General features: G+C 61.7%; 1 protein-coding gene and 3 non-coding genes across 5 annotated transcripts; 2 read left to right on the top strand and 2 right to left on the bottom strand.

Annotated features, from left to right (window-relative positions):
- Window positions 1-910: 910 nt before the first annotated feature.
- On the top strand, window positions 911-1101 carry LOC117009418. Its single transcript, XR_004420479.1, has one exon. It is a non-coding gene; the product is annotated as a U2 spliceosomal RNA (small nuclear RNA).
- Window positions 1102-2480: 1379 nt separating this feature from the next.
- Window positions 2481-2671, top strand: LOC117009420. The gene has a single exon (XR_004420481.1). It is a non-coding gene; the product is annotated as a U2 spliceosomal RNA (small nuclear RNA).
- A 1966-nt stretch (window positions 2672-4637) lies between these two features.
- LOC117009419 lies at window positions 4638-4828 on the bottom strand. Its single transcript, XR_004420480.1, has one exon. It is a non-coding gene; the product is annotated as a U2 spliceosomal RNA (small nuclear RNA).
- Window positions 4829-6011: 1183 nt separating this feature from the next.
- WDR74 (WD repeat domain 74) lies at window positions 6012-12298 on the bottom strand. 2 transcript variants are annotated; one of them, XM_033083603.1, is made up of 12 exons: window positions 12196-12298; window positions 11695-11801; window positions 11490-11611; window positions 10897-10960; window positions 10641-10658; window positions 9980-10111; window positions 9800-9901; window positions 8429-8529; window positions 7833-7888; window positions 7198-7340; window positions 6285-6341; window positions 6052-6212 (listed from the first exon to the last, which is right to left on the bottom strand). In XM_033083603.1, exons 1-12 carry the CDS (start codon window positions 12254-12256, stop codon window positions 6090-6092), a joined length of 1086 nt encoding a protein of 361 aa, XP_032939494.1. In that variant the 5' UTR covers window positions 12257-12298; the 3' UTR covers window positions 6052-6089. The 2 variants fall into 2 exon arrangements, with proteins under 2 accessions (XP_032939493.1, XP_032939494.1); XM_033083602.1 differs by lacking the exon at window positions 10641-10658 and having other exon boundaries at window positions 6012-6212; window positions 9980-10129.
- Window positions 12299-12320: the final 22 nt, after the last annotated feature.

Raw genomic sequence — 12320 nt, 5'->3', positions numbered from 1 at the left:
TTGCTTTTACACTAATGTATGGGCGATTTTGAGGTGTTTAAAGGGGTTTAGGGGTGAAAGTGGCTGAGGGGGTCAGTGCGGGTCGCTGAGCAGCTGAGGGGGCGGTTAGTGGGCGGTAATTAGAGGGAGGAGCTTAATAAGCGTTAATTTGGAGTCTGCTCATGAGAAGATGCTGTGTGGAGGGGAGTTTTCTGTGGGAGAGGCGGAAAGAGCCGAGCGCTGCCGGAAACACCCGAGTGAAGGGGAGGGGCGTGGATAGGCGAACAGTGCCGAAAATACCCGAGCGCTGCCGGAAATACCCGAGTGAAGGAGAGGGGCTTGGGGATCCGAGCGGTGCCGGAAACACCCGAGCGCTGCCGGAAATTCTCGAGCGCAGGGGAAGGGCGTGAGGAGCCGAGCGCTGACGGAAACACCCGATTGTTTCCGAGCGTGAGGTTCCGGAGGAGCCGAGCGGTACCGGTGCCTTCTGTCCCCCCAAAATCCCCCCGGGAGGGAAGGAGGGACCCTCAAAAGCTCCCGGAGGGGAAGGAGGGACCCCCCAATTCCCCGAGACTGTTCCTAGAGGCGCAGGATGGGGAAAAGGGGCGGAGCAGGCTCGCCCCGAAATACGAATATGCAAATAAGAAAGGGTTACTGTGCTAATGATGAGTGACGCAAAACTTCCCGCGCTGTCCGCGTGAGAGGCGGGGTTATGCAAATGAGCAGCGCGAGGTGCACGCCGGGAGGAGATTTCGGGGCGGATTTCGGGGTTCAGAGGGGTCCCAAAGTGCGGGACCCGCGCGGAAGGAGCGGGAGGAGCCGCGGAAAGAGGCGGGGACCGGGTCGGGAGGGGCTGGGGGGCGGCTCGGGGGTGTCCGTGAGGTGCGAGCGGGGCTCTGAGTGCTGAGTGCGGGGCTGGGAAAAACTCGGCATCGCTTCTCGGCCTTTTGGCTAAGATCAAGTGTAGTATCTGTTCTTATCAGTTTAATATCTGATACGTCCTCGATGAGAGGACTTCATATTAAACGGATTTTTGGGCTCGGGAGTTGGATCCGGAGCTTGCTCCCTCCGCTCCGCGCATCGTCCCGGTATTGCAGTGCCTCCGGGAACGGTGCACCCCCATCCCTGGGGGAACTGAGATGGTAAAAGTCAGATAGAAAATGGTGTTGTTATATCGGGATTCTATCGCGATAGCAGCCCTGAGGTGCAATACGGGTTGTAGAAACCTCCTCGATTTCTGGTGCCCCTCAGGGAACGCCCTCAGGCTTTGGAGGCGCCCCCCAGTGCACACGGACCTGGTGACAGCGGCTGAATCTGAGCCCAGGTGTGTCCAGGTGAGCACCATTTCCCCCTCAGCTGTCCCTCAACCCCTTCACAGGCACCATTTCCACCCTCATTACCCTCACAGGCACCGTTTGTCCCCTCATGGGCTCCATTTCCCCCTCAGCTGCCCCTCAAACCCTTCACAGGCGCCATTTCCTCCCTTATCCCCCTCACTGACCCCCTTAATCCCATCACCGGCTCCATTTCCCCTCACGGGCTCCATTTCCCCCTCACGGGCTCCATTTCCCCCTCACAGGCTCCATTTCCCCCTCACGGGCTCCATTTCCCCCTCACGGGCTCCATTTCCCCCTCACGGGCTCCATTTCCCCCTCACAGGCTCCATTTCTCCCTCACGGGCTCAATTTCCCCCTCGTGGGCTCCATTTTCCCTCACCGACCCCCTTTGTCCCTCACAGGCTCCATTTGTCCCTTCAGGGCCTGCCCTGGCTCCATTTCCCCCTTGTGGGCTCCATTTCTCCCTCACAGGCTCCATTTCCCCCTCACGGGCTCCACTGTCCCCTCACCGACCCCCTTTGTCCCCTCACCGACCCCCTTTGTCCCTTCACGGACCCCCTTTGTCCCCTCGTGGGCTCCATTTCTCCCTCACGGGCTCCATTTCCCCCTCACCGACCCCCTTTGTCCCCTCACGGACCCCCTTTCTCCCGTCACGGCTCCATTTCTCCCCTCAGGGCCTCCCCCGGGCTCCATTTCCCCCTCACCCGCCCCTCACGAACTTCCCGCCCTGCGCCCGAAGCAGCGGGACAATGCAAATCAACGACAAAAAACACCCAAAAACCTCGCAAATCATCGCGTGAGCGTTATTGTAGGAAAATGTTTATTTTCTGGGGAGCGGTGAAAGCAGAGAAAAGTGCGGGATGAGGAGGAGAAGGAATAAAAAGAGATGGGGAATGGCCGGAGAGAGGCGCGGCGAGGGTGGAGTTATGGAGATAAGCAAGGCGCGCATGCAAATAAAGCTGTTAAAGCATCATGGGAGGCAAAATTTGGGGAGAATTTCGCCATTTTAGGGATCAATACTTGTGAAACGATAGAGAAAAGTGCAGAGAGAGATGGAGAAATGATTGGGGAAAGGATCAGAAAGGGCTGGGGAGCGGCTCGGGGGTGTCCGTGAGGTGTGAGCGGGGCTCGGGGCGCTGGGTGCGGGTCTGGGCAGAGGTCGGCATCGCTTCTCGGCCTTTTGGCTAAGATCAAGTGTAGTATCTGTTCTTATCAGTTTAATATCTGATACGTCCTCGATGAGAGGACTTCATATTAAACGGATTTTTGGGCTCGGGAGTTGGACCCGGAGCTTGCTCCCTCCGCTCCGCGCATCGTCCCGGTATTGCAGTGCCTCCGGGAACGGTGCACCCCCATCCGTGGGGGACCTGAGATGGTGAAAAACAGATGGGAAATGGTGTTGTTATATCGGGATTCTATCGCGATAGCAGCTCACCGTAGGGTCCGTGCTGTTTGCACGGTGCCGGCGGGTGCCGCTGGAGGGGCGGCTCTTGGTTCTCGCCGTGGGTCTCCAGCAGCGGCTGGGACACACGGGGGGCACCGCGGTGTCCTGCGGGCTGCCACGCGAGCCCCCCACACGTGACCCCTCACACGTGACCCCCCACACGCGATCCCCTCACACGTGACCCCCCACACGCGATCCCCTCACACGTGACCCCCCCACACGCGATCCCCTCACACGTGACTCCCCCACACGCGAGCCCCCCACACGCGATCCCCTCACACGTGACCCCCCAGCACGTGACCCCCCACACGTGACCCTCCACACGTGACCCCCCACACGCGAGCCCCCCACACGTGACCCCCCACACGTGCCCCCACACGTGATCCTCCACCGGAGCCGCCCCCGCGATCCCCCCCCACCAACGCCCCCCCACGCGAGCTTCCCCCAGGCGAGCCCCGCCCCACCGCGAGCCCCCCCCCCACGAGAGCCCCCCCCAAGTGAGCCCCCACCAACCTGAGCACCCCCCTCCCCACGCGACTCGAGCCCCCCCCCACGCGAGCACCCCACGCGAGCCCCGCCCCCCCGCAAGCCCCCCCCCACTCGAGCCCCGCCCCTCACGAACCTTCCCCCACTCGAGCCCCCCACCAAGCGAGCCCTGCCCCCCCCACGCAAGCCTCCCCCCCACACGTGACCCCCCCACGCGAGCCCCCCAGCTGAGCCCCCCCCCACATGAGCCCTCCCCCTCCGCGTGGCCACACACGAGTGACCATCCCTCGCGTGTTTTTTCCATGCAAGATTATTCCATAAATACAGCGCTGTAGCCATGGACACGGAGCAGGGTAAACACCCAAAAAAAGGGAATAATCACGCATGGAAAAATCTCGCGTGGAAAAAAACTCGCGTGGAAAAAACTCGCGTGGAAAAAACTCGCGTGGAAAAATCTCGCGTGAAAAAATCTCGCGTGGAAAAAATCTCGCGTGGAAAAAACTCGCGTGGAAAAATCTCGCGTGGAAAAATCTCGCGTGGAAAAAACTCGCGTGGAAAAAACTCGCGTGGAATAAACTCGCGTGGAATAAACTCGCGTGGAATAAACACGCGTGGAAAAAACTCGCGTGGAAAAAACTCGTGTGGAATAAACTCGCGTGGAAAAATCTCGCGTGGGGAAAAACTCGCGTGGAAAAATCTCGCGTGGAAAAAACCACGCGTGGAAAAACTCGCGGGGAAAAAACTCGCGTGGAAAAATCTCGCGTGGAATTCCGCGCGGGATGGGCAGTAGTGGGTGGACGTGTAGGGGGGGGGGCCACGTGTGGGGGGGTCACGTGTTGGGGGGGGGGGTCCGTGTGGGGATCACGTGTGGGGCGTCACGTGTGGGGAGTCACGTGTGGAGGGTCACGTGTGGGGGGGGTCACGTGTGGGGAATCACGTGTGGGGAGTCACGTGTGGAGGGTCACGTGTGGGGGGGGGTCACGTGCTGGGGGGTCACGTGCTGGGGGGTCACGTGTGGGGGGTCACGTGTGGGGGGTCACGTGCTGGGGGGTCACGTGTGGAGGGTCACGTGTGGAGGGTCACGTGTGGGGGGTCACGTGCTGGAGGGTCACGTGTGGGGGAGTCACGTGTGGAGAGTCACGTGTGGGGGGTCACGTGTGGGGGGTCACGTGTGGGGGGCTCGCGTGGCAGCCCGCGGGACACCGCGGTGAGCCCCCCGTGTTTCCCAGTCGCTGCTGGAGACCCACGGCGAGAACCAAGAGCCGCCCCTCCAGCGGCACCCCCCGGCACCGTGCGGGCGGCACGGCCCCGACAGTGAGTTGCTATCGCGATAGAATCCCGACATAGCCCCATTTCCCATCTGTTTTTCACCATCTCAGTTCCCCCAGAAATGGGGGTGCACCGTTCCCGGAGGCACTGCAATACCGGGACGATGCGCGGAGCGGAGGGAGCAAGCTCCGGGTCCAACTCCCGAGCCCAAAAATCCGTTTAATATGAAGTCCTCTCATCGAGGACGTATCAGATATTAAACTGATAAGAACAGATACTACACTTGATCTTAGCCAAAAGGCCGAGAAGCGATGCCGACCTCTCCCCAGCCCCGCACCCAGCGCCCCGAGCCCCGCTCACACCTCACGGACACCCCCGAGCCGCTCCCCAGCCCTTTCTGATCCTTTCCCCAATCATTTCTCCATCTCTCTGCACTTTTCTCTATCGTTTCACAAGTATTGATCCCTAAAATGGCGAAATTCTGCCCAAATTTTGTCTCCCGTGATGCTTTAACAGCTTTATTTGCATGCGCGCCTTGCTTATCTCCATAACTCCACCCTCGCCGCGCCTCTCTCCGGCCATTCCCCATCTCTTTTTACTCCTTCTCCTCCTCATCCCGCACTTTTCTCTGCTTTCACCGCTCCCCAGAAAAAGAACATTTTCCCAAAATAACGCTCACGCGATGATTTTCGAGGTTTTTGGGTGTTTTTTGTCGTTGATTTGCATTGTCCCGCTGCTTCGGGCGCAGGGCGGGAAGTTCGTGAGGGGCGGGTGAGGGGGAAATGGAGCGCGGGGGAGGCCCTGAGGGGACAAATGGAGCCGTGAGGGGACAAAGGGGGTCGGTGAGGGGGAAATGGAGCCGTGAGGGGGAAATGGAGCCTGTGAGGGGATAAAGGGGGTCGGTGAGGGAACAAAGGGGGTCGGTAAGGGGGAAATGGAGCCCACAAGGGGGAAATGGAGCCGGGGCAGGCCCTGAAGGGACAAATGGAGCCTGTGAGGGACAAAGGGGGTCGGTGAGGGAAAATGGAGCCCACGAGGGGGAAATTGAGCCCGTGAGGGAGAAATGGAGCCTGTGAGGGGGAGAAGGAGCCCCTGAAAGGACAAATGGAGCCCGTGAGGGGGAAATGGAGCCCGGGGGAGGCCCTGAAGGGACAAATGGAGCCGTGAGGGACAAAGGCGGTCGGTGAGGGGGAAATGGAGCCCGTGACGGGGAGAAGGAACCGTGAGGGGGAGAAGGAGCCCCTGAAAGGACAAATGGAGCCCGTGCACTGGGGGGGCTCAAAAGCCAGGGGGTGTCCCTGAGAGCCACCAGAAATCGAGGAGGTTTCTACAACCCCCATTGCACCTCAGGGGCTGCTATCGCGATAGAATCCCAACATAACCCCATTGCCCATCTGTTTTTCACCATCTCAGTTCCCCCAGAGATGGGGGTGCACCGTTCCCGGAGACAATCAATTCCCAATTTCCCATAAAATTCAATTTTCTCGTTAAAAACCCCAAAATCCCGTTTATTTCCCACATTTTTAGACATTATTTACAATTGAGGGGGGGGATTTGGGGGGTCCTGGGACCCCTCAAACCCCCGAAATTTTCCTTTTCTTGGCTTTCCTGGGGGTGGGCACGGATTCCAGAGCGTCCCAGAGCTCGTCCCCCTCCTCATCCTTCACCTCCTTTTGGGGAGGGGGCTCCTCCTGGGCCTGAGCGGGGTTAAAGGGGGGGTTACAGGGGTGGGGGGCACCCCAAAAACCCCCCCAGGGTGGGGGTCTCACCTCCCAGTCCAGGTGTGTGCTCAGCAGGACGCAGGTGAGGCGCGACTTCAGGTACACCTGAGGGGTTAGGGGAGGTTTGGGGGTTCTTTTAAAATGGATTTTGGGGTTTTGGGGTTTTTTTGGGGGAGTTTGGGATCAATCTCAGAAATTTGGGGAGGTCCTGAGGGGGTTTTGTGGGGACTGGGGGGAATTTTGGGGTGAATTTCCGAGGTTTAGGGCAGTTCCCAGGGGGATTTAGGGGCGGTTTCAAGGCTCTGAGGGATTCTGAGGGAGGGTCTGGGGGGTCCCAGGGGTGTTTGGGGAGGGTCCCAGAGTGATTTGGGGGTGGTCCCAGGAGTTTGGGATGAGCTGGGGGGGTTTCCCAGAATGTTTTGGGGTGTCCCCAGGAGGTTTTTGGGTGATCCCAAAAGTTTAGGATGAGTTGAGGGTGTCCCAGGATGTTCTGGGATGCCCCTAAGACATTTTGGGATTCTCCCAGAATATTTTGGGGGACCCCCAGGACGTTTTTGGGGTTCCCCCAGAATATTTTACGGTGTCCCCAGGACATTTTAGGGTGTCCCAGGACATTCTGGGGTGCCCCCAGGCCATTTTTGGGGTGCCTCCAGGACATTTTGGGGTGGTTTGTGGAGATCCCAAGAGGGTTTAGGGTGTCCTAGGATATTTTGGGATTCTCCCAGGACATTTCCGGGGTGCCCCCAGGACGTTTTGGGGTGACCCAGGAGGTTTTAGGGTGATTTGTGCAGATCCCAGGATATTTTGAGGTGCTCCCAGGACAATTTGTGGTGCCCCCAGGACATTTTTGGGGTGACTTGGGGTGCCCCCAGGACATTTTGGGGTGTCCCAGGATATTTTGAGGTGCTCCCAGGCCATTTTTGGGGTTCCCCAGGACATTTTTGGGGTGCCCCCGCCCCACCTTGTCCCGCAGGCGCCCGTCCCTCAGCTGGTGCACGCGCAGGAATCGATCGAGGCCCACGGAGGCCACGAGGGGCAGGCGGGGGTGGCACTGCAGCCCCCGGACCCCCCCTGCAAATCCCTTCAGGGCCCGCAGCACCCGGCCTGGGGGGGCACGAGGGGGGTCAGGGACCCCAAAAAAACCCAAAAATCCACCCAAAAACCACCCAGGAACCCCAAAATCCCTTCAGGGCCCGGAGCACCCGGCCTGGGGTCAGGGACCCCAAAAAAAACCCCAAAACCAACCCAGGAACCACCCAGGAACCCCCCAAAAAATCCCAAAAACCACCCAGGAACCTCCCCCCACCCCCAAAAAAACCCCAGGACCTGAGACCTCCAAAGCCCTCCCCAAAAAAACCACCCTGGACACCCCAAAAAACCCCAAATCCCCCCAAGACTCTCCCCTAAACCCTCCAGGACCCCCCAAAACCCCCCTGGACCCCCCCCAAAAAAACCCGAAACCCTCCCTGCAAATCCCTTCAGTTCCCCCAGTGCCCACCCTGGGGGGGTCAGGGGGGTGCAGAGACCCCCAGAACCGCCCCCCAAACCCCACATGACCACCCCAAACCCCCCCTGGACCCCCCAAACCCCCCTCACCTTTGCGCAGGTCGATCACGGCCACGTCCCCCCGGGCGCTGCCCACGACCACTGAGCTGTGAGGGGAGGGGGATGGGGGTGAAAAATGGGGCTGGGGGGGGCAGTGGGACCCCCCCCGGGCACCCCAAATTTACCCCGGGTACCCCAAACCCTCCCAGAGCAGTTTGGGGGTTTCAGAGCTCTACAGGAGACCCCCAAAACTCCCCAAAATCTTCATCAAAAGCCTCTTAGGATGCCCCAAAATCCTCCCAGGACCCCCAAAATCCTCCCCAAAATCCCCCAAACGCTTCCCAGAACCCCAAAAACCCCTCCAGGACCCCCAACCTCCCCCTGAGACAGCCCCTAAACCCCTCCCAGACACCCCCAGAAACCCCAAAACCCCCCCAGGACCCCCCCAAGGACCCCCCAGAAACCCCAAAATTCCCCCAGGACCCCCCCAGACCCCTCCAGGACCCCCCCAAGGACCCCCCAGGAATCTCCCCAGACCCCTCAGGACCCTCTCAAACCTCCCCAAAAACCCCACGAATCCCCCCCAGGACCCCCCCAGACCCCTCCAGGACGCCCCCAGGACCCCCCCAGGACCCCTCCCCACTGACGTGTCCCCGGGGATCAGGGCCAGCGCTGTCAGAGGAGCCTCCCCAACGGCGGCGTCCAGCACCGGGCGGCGCTGGGGCGTGGAGGGGTCGTAGAGACGCACCTGGGACAGGTGAGACAGGTGAGAGGTGTGGGACAGGGACAGGGACAGGTGGCACAGGTGAGAGACAGGTGAGAGATGGAGGGACAGGTGTGGGACAGAGACAAGGACAGGTGAGGGTCAGGTGTGGGACAGTCAGGTGTGGGACAGGGACAAGCAAGACACATGAAAGATACGGGGACAGGTGAGAGACAGGGACAGGTGAGGGGACAGCAGAGTCACCCCCTCCCTGTGCCCCACACCTCCCCCCTGCCAGGGTCCCCAGTGTGGCCACCTGGGAGTGGGACCTGCAGGTGACCCCAGGTGTCCCAGGTGACCCCAGGTGAGCTCACCTGTCCATACCCCGTACAGGTGACCCCAGTGACCCTGTGTGACCCCAGGTGAGCTCACCTGTCCGTGCCCTGTGCAGGTGACCCCAGTGACCCCAGGTGAGCTCACCTGTCCATACCCTGTACAGGTGACCCCAGTGACCCCAGGTGACCCCACCTGTCCATGCCCTGTGCAGGTGACCCCAGTGACCCCAGGTGCACTCACCTGTCCGTGCCCCGTACAGGTGACCCCAGGTGACCCTGTGTGACCCCAGTGACCCTGTGTGACCCCTGTGACCCCAGGTGAGCTCACCTGTCCATACCCTGTACAGGTGACCCTAGGTGACTCCAGGAGAGCTCACCTGTCCATACCCTGTACACGTGACCCCAGGTGACACCAGGTGACCCCAGGTGCACTCACCTGTCCGTGCCCTGTACAGGTGACCCCTGGTGACCCCAAGTGAGCTCACCTGTCCATACCCCGTACAGGTAACCCCAGATGACCCCTGGTGACCCCAGTGACCCTGTGTGACCCCAGGTGCACTCACCTGTCCATGCCCTGTACAGGTGACCCCTGGTGACCCCAGTGACCCCAGGTGAGCTCACCTGTCCGTGCCCTGTACAGGTGACCCCAAGTGACCCCAGGTGCACTCACCTGTCCATGCCCTGTACAGGTGACCCCAGGTGACCCCAGGTGACCCCAGGTGCACTCACCTGTCCGTGCCCTGTACAGGTGACCCCAGGTGACCCTGTGTGACCCCTGTGACCCCAGGTGCACTCACCTGTCCATGCCCTGTACAGATGACCCCAGTGACCCTGTGTGACCCCTGTGACCCCAGGTGCACTCACCTGTCCATGCCCTGTACAGGTGACCCCAGGTGACCCCAGTGACCCCAGGTGCACTCACCTGTCCGTGCCCTGTACAGGTGACCCCAGGTGACCCCAGTGACCCCAGGTGCACTCACCTGTCCGTGCCCTGTACAGGTGACCACTCGCTGTGACCCCGGCAGGAACTGCAGGTCCCGCTCCCAGACTGGGACGCGCAGATCCAGCCAATCGTTCCTCACCTGGGGACAGGGGGACAATTTGGGGACAATCTGGGAACAATCTGGGGACATGTGGGGACAATCTGGGGTGCCACTCACGTTCTTGGCCCGGAACAGGGGCTCCTGGGGCCGCTGCAGGTCCCAGACCTTGAGCCCGTTCTCCTTCCCCCCCGTCCCCACCAGGTGAGGCCGCGTCGGGTCCTGGCGCATCCGGCACAGCCCCGGCCCTGCCTGCAGCTCCTGGAGGGGCTGGAATTGGGGAGGGGTCACCCCAAAACTCCACAGACCCCAAATCACCTCAGACCCTGCTCAAAATCCCCAAAAATCCCCCAAATCCTACCCAAATCCACCCCAAAATTCCCCATCCTGGTGCATCCAGCCCAGCCCCGGCCCTGCCTGCAGCTCCTGCAGGGGCTGGAATTGGGGAGGGGTCACCCCAAACCCCCAGAGACACCCCAAAACCCCACAGACCCCAAATCACCCCAGACCCTGCTCAAAATCCCCAAAAAACAACCAAAAATCAACACGAAATTCCAAATTCTGGCACATCCAGCACAGGCCCGGCCCAGCCTGCAGCTCCTGCAGGGGCTGGAATTGGGGAGGGGTCACCCCAGAATCCCCAGAGACCCCAAATCACCCCAGACCCTGCTCAAAATCCCCAAAAATCCCCCAAAAAACCCCCAGAAATCAACTCAAAATACAACCAAAAATCAACCCAAAATTTCCAATTCTGGCGCATCCAGCCCAGCCCCGGCCCTGCTGTCAGCTCCTGGAGGGGCTGGAATTGGGGAGGGGTCACCCCAAACCCCCAGAGACCCCTAATCACCCCAGACCCTGCTCAAAACCCCCAAAAAACAACCCAAAATACAACCAAAAATCAACCCAAAATTTCCCCATCCTGGCACATCCGGCCCAGCCCCGGCCCCACCTGCAGCTCCTGGAGGGGCTGGAATTGGGGAGGGGTCTCGGGGTGACCCCAAAATCCCCCCCAAACCCCCCCAGAGCCCCCCACTCACCTCCTCAGCCTCGTGCTCCCCCCAGACCCGAACCAGCCCCGACTCCACAGCGGTGACGATGGAGCTGGGGGGGATTTTGGGGAGGGGTCAGGGGGGGTTTGGGGACCCCCCAAAACCCCTCAAGGAATCCCCAAATCCCTCAGGATCCTCTCACACCCCTCTGAGAGCCCCCCTGGGACCTCCCAAACCCTCCCAGACACCCCTGGGACCCCAAGACCCCTCCCCAGGAGTCACCCCCAGACCCCTCAGGACATTCAGAGCCCCCAGACCCCTCCCAGGACCCCCCTGAGACCCCTGGAACCTCCCCAGACCCCTCAGGACCCCCAGCCCTCCCCCAAAATCCCCTCAGGGACCCCTAGAAACCCTCAGACCCCTCCCAGAACCACCAGACCCCCCCCCCAAATCCCCTCAGGGACCCCTGGAACCCCCCAGGACCCCCAGCCCTCCCCCAAAGTCCCCTCAGAGACCCCTGAAATCCCCCAGATCCCCCCCCAAATCCTCTCAGCGACACCTGGAACCTTCTAGACCCTCCCCCCAAATCCCCTCAGGGACCCCTGGAACCCCTCAGGACCCCCCAGGACCCCCCCCCGTACCTGCCGAGCACCCCCAGCCCGCAGAAGGCCCCGTCCCCGCCCGGGCACAGCCGCTCCCCGGTGAATTTTCCTTTCTCGGTGCTGAAAACGCTCACGGAGCGATCCAGGGACCCCACGAGCAGCTGTGGGAGAGGCGCAGGGGGTTCAGGGGGGGCTCTGGACACCCCCCAGACCCCCCCAAACCCCTCTGGGACCCCCGACTCACCTCGGTCTGAGCGGGGTCCCCCCAGGTCAGGGCCGAGACCCCCCGGCCCCGGCTCAGTCCCGACCCCCCAACGTGGTTCGTGGCCTCTTTGCGCTGCAGGTTCACCCCTGGGGGGGCGAGCGGGAGTTTGGGGGGGGGGCTTTGGGCACCTCAGGGATCCACCCAGGACCCCCCAAAACCTCCGGGACCCCCCCACAAGGGCCCTCCCCGGAACCTCAGGATCCTCCCCGCGACCCTCCCAAGACTTCCAGGATCATCCCCAACACCCCAAAGCATCCCGAGAGCCCCCCCGCGACCCCCAAAGCCCCCCCAACCCCTCGTGGACCCCCCCAAAACGCCCAGGGCCCTCCCAGACACCCCCGGGACCCCCCAAAGGCCCCTCCCGGTCCCCGGGAACTCCCTCGGAACCCCCCGCATCCCCCTTGAGGGCCCTCCCTGACCCCCAGCCCCACCCCAGAGACCCCCCCGGAGCCCCCCAAGCCTTTCAGGGCCCCCCCAAACCTTTGAGGGCTCCGGTCTCGGCCCCCACCCACACATGGCACAGCCGCGTGGGCGCCGCCATCTTGCCGCGCGCCGGTCCGTCCCCCCCGAACGTTCCGGGCCGGAAACCGCGAACGGGGCAGATT

Source organism: Catharus ustulatus, chromosome 32, assembly GCF_009819885.2.
Source record: "Catharus ustulatus isolate bCatUst1 chromosome 32, bCatUst1.pri.v2, whole genome shotgun sequence".
Classification (NCBI taxonomy): Eukaryota; Metazoa; Chordata; class Aves; order Passeriformes; family Turdidae; genus Catharus; species Catharus ustulatus.
The sequence above is the reverse complement of the archived record's forward strand: the minus strand, read 5'-3'. Positions and strand labels throughout refer to the sequence as shown.